Here is a 10,886-nt window from a genome sequence, read left to right on the forward strand (position 1 = left end):
TAATGTAGGCGAAGCTTAAAGGGATGTTTCACCCAAAAATGAAAATTCTGTCATCATTCACTCACTCTCATGTTGTTACAAACCCGCATACATTTTCTTTATTCTGATGAACACAAAGGAAGTTATTTTGAGAACCCCATTAAAGGTGCAGTGTGTAATTTTTAGAAGGATCTCTTGACAGAAATGCAAAATAATATACAAAACTATATTATCAGGGGTGTATAAAGACCTTTCGTAATGAACCATTGTGTGTTTATTACCAAAGAATGAGACGTTTTTATCTACATATACCGAGGGTCCCCTTACATGGAAGTCGCCATTTTGTGCCACCATGCTTGTACAGAAGCCCTTAATGGACAAACTTTTTTACTAAGTTGTCTCCGATGACATGGTTATCCGGTGGCGGCTACCGTAGCTTCTTTATGTGCTTAAAAACGAGGGGTAAACAGTGAACTGAGCCATTGGTTGCAATTCACCACTAGATGCAGCTAAAATTTACACACTGCACCTTTAACTTCCGTAGTATTTTTTTCCTTCTATGAAAGTGAATGGGGTCCCCAAACGGTTTGGTTACAAACATTTCTCAAAATATTTTCCTTTGTGTTCATCAAAACAAAAAAATTATGGGGGTTTATAACAACATGAGAGTGAGTAAATGATAACAGAATTTTATCTTTTGGTGAACTATCCCTTTAAAGATGTTATAAAGAAGAGAGAAACGATGGGAGTTGTTGTTGTTTTCACCTTCCAGAGTTACAAGGGAGACAAGGGGCGAGCTATTATTTAAAAAAGAAATTTGTCTGGATTTACAAATCCTTGGGAACTTTTGGGATATGGAAGTATACAACTGCATTAAATATGTCACACTGTGCAAGTGGTTTTGAGATATTTTATTATATAGTGACTTTAAAGATTAAATTGCTTTAGATTAAAGAATTAAAAAATATCTCCATATTACTTTCACCTACAGCCTGTTACTTCTTTGAATAATGTTGTAACTTTGTATCACAACTCTTTTGTGTTTCTGCCTCTTTGTGATAAATGGCTTTGTTGTGTCCCTCATTTGTCACTTTGGAAAAAGCTTTTGCTAAACGAATAAACGTAAAAGTATTATTTAACATAACTGAGAGTACAATTCATTTAATATGAATATGGTAATCGGACAGTACCGGCAATATATCAAAAATACCACCGTCATCTAATATCATCGATAAACCAATTTAACCGCTACATTACTAATTAGTTAGGCAAAACAAAATCAGTTTAAATATATAAAAGAAATGTACAACAACATAACCAGCGAGAAACACTCCATTACTGCCGTCCATTTAACAGTGAACCATTACAAGTTTCCTACATGCTGACTTTGACAAACTATCCTGTCATTCACCCTCCCGACCGCTTCTAAATGTTCGCCCCGGTCCCCGTTGGCTTAATGAGGGCGTTTAAACGGGTGATGTCAGTGGAGAAGAGCCAAGGCATTGTATTGTACAACAAGAGACCATCTGCATCCATCTATCAACCACTCATCTGATTACTGTCAACATCTCGGCCTGTCGCTTTACTGATAAACTACTACATCCCCCGTGAGTCGAACTCCCCCCCAGACACCAGCGCCGTGTGTTTAACCGGCTGAATAAACACGCTGGGGAATAAAGGGGTTTAAAGTGAACATATTGTGATCTGGAGATCGCTTGGGTTTAAACGCAAAGCTCTGGAGAAACTTCACCCAGCGGTGTTTCTCAACCTTATGTACATTAGATCACCACAGCTTAATCTGTAACCAAAGTCACTTTATTTTCATTATTTCTGATTGGCCATCAGTACGAATGGTATGTCATTGGGTACGTGGGGCCCTATGATTTACGTGATTTGCGAAAAATGCGGATGAAGTCACTCAATCCAAGCATAAAAACTTAACGCAGAATGTCATGGAATTTGGGAAATTTGGGATTCAGTCATTTTTAAAAGCCACACATAACAAATTATTTTCAAATGTTAGTTTTTTGACATGTTTTTTTATTAATCTGCAAATAAAATGGAAAAATTTTCCATTTGTGTAATGTTGTAAAGAAGGAACGCAGCATTTTTGATGCAGGCACTAGCAGCAAGGGCATTAAGACAATGTCGAGCCCGATATATGGTTACGACAACAATGGCGAAAACAGCCTTTGGTTTAATGTTCCCTATGTCCGAAATTATTCAGCAAATATGTTTCCATCTCCAATTATTCGCATTTACAAGTCAAAAACCACTTAAAGCGAGCGTAAAAACTTTTTGCGAATTAAAGGATTTTTATTCGAAATTTGCCTTTTTAATGCAATAATTGAAAATGCTCATAATCAAAAAATCCGACTGGCGGTGCAAATACAACCGGAAAATTTTACTAGGGAATATTTAGTTCTTAGGATATCGCCACTGTACTCCTTCTGGTAAATTAGTACCAGAACCAAGCGGTCCAAAAGCCTTGTTTAGACCTAAAGGTTTTATGGAGAACCAAAAATGGTTCTTCTTTGGCAATGCTGTGAAGAACCCTTTTAGATTCTTGATTTTTTATTAGTGTGGATTTAACAAGCAAAATCAAAGTCTCCCCTTGGGTAGATGTCCCACTTGTTGGGAATCACTGTTGCAAATTAACCCAATCTCCTGAGCTTTGTGAATTAGAAACTAGGGACCGCTTGGAGAGGCGTTGGGACCAAAACAGGTAGCAGATCTCTAAGACAACATCAAGAACAATAACTTTTTGCTAGTAACTTTGGGAATACAGCTACAGAATGCATTGGGAATAATGCTACACAATACGCTGGTGGGCTCCATAATCCAAACATCAGGGACTGACCACACGAGATCAGCATTCCCCAGTTGTTGGTAACGTGCGGGTGATAGTGTTGTGGCTAAGTTGTTAAAGATCTCTGCTGGGAAAGCTAGTTAGTTTAAACCCCATAAGGATGGTGTATAAAATATCACCCATGTGCCTAACATTTATCATTTAATCTCAGGTTACTTCAAGGTTGTTGCCAAATAAGTGTACTGTAAGTTATGGGTTCGATCCCAGGGAACACACATACTGATAAACAAAAATGTACATATTGAATCAGGGTTCCCACACCTTAGTTAACTTCAAATTTAAGGACCTTTCAAGGACTTTCCAGGTCCAATACCCTCAAATTCAAGGACTAAATGTGGGGACACATTTCAAGTGAGACCTTGTTACAATTCCCTTTCGAGGGAACTCACGCTGCGTCACTGCGGTGACAATTTGGGGACGCCTCCAAGGGTAAGTGCATCTGAATGTGTATATCAAATTCAACCAATGGTGAGGCTTAACGACAAAGACAGGGTGACGTGGGAGCCAGGAAGTATATCGCTATCTGAAATATTGCCAAAGACGGCGTTACAGGGACGCAGGAAGTATGGCAAGGGAGATGCAGCGTCTCGTTCCCTTCTCAGGGAACAACAGTTACATACGTAACCCGAGACGTTTTCATGTGTCAAACACAACTATGCAAAAAAGCATTTTGGTATGAATCAACATTCGCATACAGAAGATATAAGCATTTAAAGCGAACAGTTTAGCACGTGTGCTTAAAAAAGTCTAGAATTTTTATGATATTATCCTACACTAGGTAATAATATGGATTTCTTTCCAGAAAACTTCTTGCATAAAATAGATTCAAGCACTTTCAATGACCTGTATCCATGTATGTATATTTTCAAAAACTTCTCAGGGCCTTGAATTTTTCCCCAGATTCACATACTTTCAAGGATTTCAAGGACCCGTGGGAACCCTGTTGAATGATCTGTGGATGAAAGTGTCTGCCAAATGCATAAATGTAATATAAATGTTGCTTTAATAAATTATAAAAAGATTTCATGCACTACAAAACCCAAAACATTCTTTTATAGATACAACCTTTACAGATAATTATTTCACAAGATACCATTATATTATGTACCTATAAACTGTCCTACACACATCTGTGTCTGTGTTTGTACTCATACCTTGTTGCCCCCATCATTCATCCCCCATCCACAGCTCTTCACACCCAGGGCAGCTCTGGACGCCGTCACATCCACACAGGTCACCGGATGGCCGTACACAGAATGAAATACGTTCGGTTCCTCTACTTTCTTCCATCTGGAATCCAATAGGTAAACGCTTTCACCAGCCCACGCCGTGACCAAATGAAAGTCCCGCCTACCGGGGACCACCAGCACCCCATCTACCTGAAATATACACGATATATCACGTAAACACAGATCAACCGATAGTTATCCTGACCGATATTTAAATTTTTACTTAATTGGTTGTTCAGGTCTAACGATTGATGGCGCCATCTGGTGGGACTCTAAGGAATAGCACCAAAAAGTGCATTTGACAGGCAAAGACCTAAAATTTTGTTGTATTAATATTTTATTTTATTTTATTAAGTGCATTAAACTATTGTATTATGCATATATATTTTTATAAATTTTTTTGCTGCCTATGTGCATGTCTTGTAAACCAAGCAGAGGTTTAAATAATAATATATAATTTGTATTGTATGATAATTGATAATAATTTGGCCATTGTATGCATGCATTAATATTTAACTTCATCATAATTATATTAACATTTTTAACTAATTATATTTGCATTAAACTTGATAACATAACTACATCACTGTAGAAAATAATGTAATGATGTAAAAAAGAATTAATTAATATTAATAGCAGTCAATCTCAACTGACTGGTTAGTTGTCATACACTATTTGGCATCAGTTGCAAAAATCTTTGAAATGTCTTGCACGTCCATGAAAAGTTTTTTACAACTGTTACTATGGTTGGCCTATACACTTGTTGAATAAGATTAACTTACAGGTTTGGGTAACTGAATGAGACATTGTGATCTCCAGTAGCCCCGCTCATCTGGGGCGTCTAACCAGACCTCTGGTCCTGATGCGGAGGCCAATGCTGGACAATCTGGGCTTAGATCAAGAGCATGAACCCTCTGTAGGTGCTGGTACTGATGAATGGGTTCAAGACCGGTTTCAGTGCTCCAAACATCTACACAACCTGAACAAACAACAACAACACATAAATGACCATTTTCATTAATAACCAAAACGCAGTACCTGTAGAAATACTAAAATTAACATGATTTTGAACATTTAAAGTTATTTGTAATTCTCCAAAAGCAAATATCTGAACCTCATTATAAAAGTTGTCTTACCGTTCTCATAAGCAGCTGTAGCTATGGTCTTATTGACATGTACATGACTGATGTGAGGCGCTGGGCTTTCGTTTCTGATGGAATGTGTAGTTCGCAGGTATGATGTGTCCCAATGAAGTGTGTCCCACAGACGGACATCACCAGAGGTGTATCTGCATATCATACACTGATTATCACTTAATAGACGAGTGAATCACAAATTGTTACTTTATATCATGTTCCAAACTTTCAATGTATGTATCACATACCCAGCGATAACAAGTCCACCACAGGAACTGACATCACACAACACTTTCCCTAACTCGTACTGCAGATTACAAATGGACCCAACGCGATTCTGTTTGGAGCAGAGCCAAAACATTCAAGATCATCCGCTCAAGATCATCAGTGAAGACAGGCATTCATAAAGTGTTTTACCTTCCAGTTAGACTTCACAACGTTTTCATTGTTTCGACAGTCTCTGAGCATGCTCTTCCAGCAGGGAGAGTCTGAGACATTTGCACCGCTGTGATAACCTTCCCCTAGACACAACCTGTGCCACAACACCTCATCCTCTGCCAACACCTTCCAGGATTTACTCACCTGGAACAAAGAAAGAAAACAGCTGAGAATTCAACATAACAAAAAAGTTTTGATTTTTCATTTTTGATTAAAACAGAATAAACTAGAACCAAATAAAAAACTGAACAGAATTGAACCAGACAAAATAAAACCAAATAGAATAGAGCTGAATAAAATAGAACAAAACAAAACACAAATGTATAAAATAAAACACAATAAAAAAGAACTGAATAGAATTTAACAAAATTAAATTAAATAAAACAAAATAAAACAGAACTGAACGGAATAAAACTGAATAGTATAAAACAGAATTGAAAAGAATAGAACTGAATAGAGATAATTATCCAAGAGAATAAAACTAAATACAACCGAATAGAACTGAATAAGTATAGACTGGAACTGACAAGAATTGAACTGAACTGAACTGAAGAATGGAAAAGAACAGAATAGAACTAAAAAACTGAATAGAGCAGAAGTGAAGTGAAGACAACAGAATAAAAATTAACAAAATTTAACAGAAAAGAGCAGACCTGTATAAAACTAAAACATAAAGAAATGAATAGAATTGAACAGAACAGAATAGAACTAAAAAAGAACTGAATAAAAAACTGAATAGAACTTAACAGAATAAAACCAAATAAAACAGAACAGAATACAAAACTAAATAGAACCGAATAAAATAGAACATAGTATAATTAAACAGAATTGAATAAAACAGAATACAACTGAATAATCAATAAAACTAACCTGAGCAGAACAGACCTAAACAGAATAGAACTAAAAAACTGAATAAAACAGAAGCGAAGACAACTGAATAAACCTGAATAGAATTAAACAGAATAGAACAGACTGGAAAAGAACTGAATAGAATTAAACAGAACAGAATAGAATTGAACAGAATAGAACTGAAAAAAAATGAATAGAATAAAAACTGAATAGAATACAAAACTAAATAGAACAAAATAAAATAGAACAGAGTAGAATTAAACAAAACTGAATAGAATTGAATACAACTGAACAGAATAGAACGGAACATAATTGAATTGAATAGAGCTGAACAGAATAGAGCTGAACAGACTAGAACTGAACAAAATAGATCTGAACAGAACAGAACTGAACAGAGCAGAACAGAATAGAAAAGAACTGAACAGAACAGAATAAAGTACAATAGACCTGAGCAGAATAGAACTGAACTGAATAGAATAGAGCTGAACAGAATAGAGCTGAACAGAATGGAAGTGAACCGAATAGAGCTGAATAGAATAGAGCTGAACAGAATAGAAGTGAAGAGAATAGAGCTGAACAGAATAGAGCTGAACAGAATAGAAGTGAACAGAATAGAAAAGAGCTGAATAGAATAGAAGTGAACAGAATAGAATAGAAGTGAACAGACTAGAGCTGAGTAGAGCTGAACAGAATAGAGCTGAACAGAATAGAAGTGAAGAGAATAGAGCTGAATAGAATAAAGCTGAACAGAAAAGAGCTGAACAGAACAGAACTGAACAGAATAGAAGTGAAGAAAATAGAGCTGAATAGAATAGAGCTGAACAGAAAAGAGCTGAACAGAACAGAACTGAACAGAATAGAAGTGAAGAAAATAGAGCTGAATAGAATAGAGCTGAACAGAATAGAGCTGAACAGAATAGAGCTGAATAGAATAGAAGTGAAGAGAATAGAGCTGAATAGAATGGAAGTGAACAGAATAGAGCTTAATAGAATAGAGCTGAACAGAATAGAAGTGAAGAGAATAGAGCTGAATAGAATGGAAGTGAACAGAATAGAGCTTAATAGAATAGAGCTGAACAGAATAGAAGTGAAGAGAATAGAGCTGAATAGAATAGAAGTGAAGAGAATAGAGCTGAATAGAATAGAGCTGAACAGAATAGAAGTGAAGAGAAAAGAGCTGAATAGAATAGAGCTGAATAGAATAGAGCTGAACAGAAAAGAGCTGAACAGAAAAGAGCTGAAGAGAATAGAGCAGAATAGAATAGAAGTGAACAGAATAGAAGTGAAGAGAAAAGAGCTGAATAGAATAGAGCTGAATAGAATAGAGCTGAACAGAAAAGAGCTGAACAGAAAAGAGCTGAAGAGAATAGAGCAGAATAGAATAGAAGTGAAGAGAATAGAGCTGAATAGAATGGAAGTGAACAGAATGGAGCTGAATAGAATAGAGCTGAACAGAATAGAAGTGAAGAGAATAGAGCTGAATAGAATAGAAGTGAACAGAATAGAAAAGAGCTGAATAGAATAGAAGTGAACAGAATAGAAAAGAGCTGAATAGAATAGAAGTGAACAGAATAGAAAAGAGCTGAATAGAATAGAAGAAGTGAACAGAATAGAATAGAGCTGAATAGAATAGAATAGAATAGAATAGAGCTGAACAGAATAGAAGTGAAGAGAAAACAGCTGAATAGAATAGAGCTGAACAGAAAAGAGCTGAACAGAATAGAGCTGAATAGAATAGAAGTGAAGAGAATAGAGCTGAATAGAATGGAAGTGAACAGAATTGAGCTGAATAGAATAGAGCTGAACAGAATAGAAGTGAAGAGAATAGAGCTGAATAGAATAGAAGTGAAGCGAATAGAGCTGAATAGAATAGAGCTGAACAAAATAGAGCTGAACAGAATAGAAGTGAAGAGAATAGAGCTGAATAGAATAGAGCTGAACAGAATAGAAGTAAACAGAATAGAGCTGAACAGAATAGAAGTGAAGAGAATAGAGCTGAATAGAATAGAAGTGAAGAGAATAGAGCTGAATAAAATAGAAGTGAAGAGAATAGAGCTGAATAGAATAGAAGTAAACAGAATAGAGCTGAACAGAATAGAAGTGAAGAGAATAGAGCTGAACAGAATAGAACTGAACAGAATAGAAGTAAACAGAATAGAAGTAAACAGAATAGAGCTGAACAGAATAGAAGTGAAGAGAATAGAGCTGAATAGAATAGAAGTGAACAGAATAGAGCTGAATAGAATAGAGCTGAACAGAATAGAAGTGAAGAGAATAGAGCTGAATAGAATAGAGCTGAATAGAATAGAAGTGAACCGAATAGAGCTGAATTTAATAGAGCTGAATTTAATAGAACTGAACCGAATAGAACTGAACCGAATCGAACTGAACCGAATAGAACTGAACAGAATCGAACTGAACCGAATAGAACTGAACCGAATAGAACTGAACCGAATAGAACTGAACCGAATAGAACTGAACCGAATAGAACTGAATTGAATCGAACTGAACCAAATAGAACTGAACCGAATAGAACTGAACCGAATAGAACTGAACCGAATAGAACTGAACCAAGCAGAACAAATTGAATAGAACTGGACAGAATAAAACTGAATAGAATTGAATACAACAGAAAAAAACTAAACTAAACAGAACTGTACAGAATACAACAGAGCTGATTAGAATAGTGTTTCTGTGGCTCAATAGGTAGAGCATTGGGTTAGCAAAACAAAGGTCATAGGATCAAAATAAACACATTCTGAAACACATGCATGTAAGTCACTTATCGAAGATTCTGTCAAATGTATAATGTAAATTAAATAAAAATGAACCGAGTAGAACAGACATTTATCCAATGCTTTAAAATTTACCTGAGCACATCGGCCCAAATCTGTTCTGTCCAGAAAGTTGAAGATCTTCAGAGCAAGTTCATATGGCAACTCCGCATCAAAGAACGGGATTTCATTCACTTCATTCTAAAAACAGAGGAAGAGTTCATGGGACAAACATAACAAAACATCACAACACAGTATAGCTACATCAGCCACTTACCAAATCTTGAAGAAACTGGTCAAGGAGTTTGTTGCACGAGCTGACTTTTTTCGGAGGCGCACTTTTGTGGAGCGCCTCGCTTTCGGGGGCGCGCTTCCTACGCGTTCTCTCCTCCTCGATCCTGTCCAACAGCGGACTGGTTCTGCCCTCCAACAGACCCTCGGCGATCGACAAGTACTGCGGCTGCTCTTTCGGTCTGGATTTAGTCTGTTGTTTTTCCCAGAAGCTGGCGTTTTGGTTGGAAGATGACCTGTCGTTACTGGGCTCCCCGAAATATCCTTCGTCTTTAGTTGTTGTCTTTTTTTCTAACTCGTGTTTCCAGCTCTCTCGGAATGCCGAAAGCTCGTCGTCATCCATTCCGGTTTACGCGCCAGTCATGTTGTGCTTTCATTCATGTTTGTAAATGTGTAAGACGCTCTCGGACTACAGCTGTTAACGTCAAAACAAACAGCGGTCCGTCAGCGAAAAGGCGCCGGCTGGAACATTGAGACACATTGGGTTCCGCATGATACGCATCTCACCCACCCAAATAAACAATTATTCAAAACACAAGACAATAGCCGTGTTAGAAAGACTAGTGAACTACATGCAAAGCTTCACTTTGACAGTATATGTGCGTTTTAAGCCACACGAGCAGTAAAACAGCTGCACGCGTATATGTTTATTTTAAAATGCATATGTTTTATAATACAGAAATTCATTTATTTTCACTAAACGTTCCATCGACACGTCTGTCATGCAAAAATATGCATGTGTAAAAAACAATAAATACTACAAAAATTAAACAAATATATTCAAATGCATATAAGACAAAATATCCCCAAATTATACATAAGGCATGTTTTATATTTCTGTTCTATTAAATATTTTGCACTACTTTTGTTCTGTTATGCAAGCCCAAAATGCATAGAAATGTATACATGAAACAAAAATTCATAAGACAAATTAAAATACCCCAAATATCAATTCATTTGTCTAATTTTAGTGACAGACAAAGTTTATCTTACATCTTTTAAAATAATATATAATTAAAATCTGTATATATTTTAATACAGCCAATGCAACACCATTTAAATTCTAGATGCTTACATAAGACTGTCACGCAATTCATATCAGGAATGTGTGTGAATTGCACGACCACCCCTCGTCTCAAGCAAGACAAAAGCTCTCGATCAGAGACAGGAGGACATTGAAGAGTTAACCATTACCGCTCTCTTAGGGGAGATGGTGATGTAAACCCTAAACCATGTGACACTTTAATAAATAATACAGCCGACAGAAACAAACACACACTGTTCCATCGACAGGCGAACAAAACACGATTCTCTGCAACTA

The 10,886-nt window shown here is 36.5% G+C and overlaps 1 protein-coding gene across 1 annotated transcript in view; it reads right to left on the minus strand.

The window, feature by feature from the left end:
- Positions 1–10,500, minus strand: part of fbxw8 (F-box and WD repeat domain containing 8) — a 34,477-nt gene extending 23,977 nt beyond the window's left edge. The window contains exons 1-7 of the mRNA XM_065250933.2: positions 9,552–10,500; positions 9,371–9,475; positions 5,631–5,795; positions 5,462–5,550; positions 5,214–5,365; positions 4,860–5,056; positions 4,003–4,227 (exon numbers count right to left, since the gene is read on the minus strand). Coding sequence (XP_065107005.1) covers positions 4,003–4,227; positions 4,860–5,056; positions 5,214–5,365; positions 5,462–5,550; positions 5,631–5,795; positions 9,371–9,475; positions 9,552–9,908 — 1,290 coding nt within the window. The 5' untranslated portion in view covers positions 9,909–10,500. The remainder of the gene's footprint in view (positions 1–4,002; positions 4,228–4,859; positions 5,057–5,213; positions 5,366–5,461; positions 5,551–5,630; positions 5,796–9,370; positions 9,476–9,551) is intronic.
- Between the last annotated feature and the right edge of the window lie 386 nt (positions 10,501–10,886).

This window comes from Paramisgurnus dabryanus, chromosome 5, assembly GCF_030506205.2.
Source record: "Paramisgurnus dabryanus chromosome 5, PD_genome_1.1, whole genome shotgun sequence".
NCBI classification, from domain to species: domain Eukaryota; kingdom Metazoa; phylum Chordata; class Actinopteri; order Cypriniformes; family Cobitidae; genus Paramisgurnus; species Paramisgurnus dabryanus.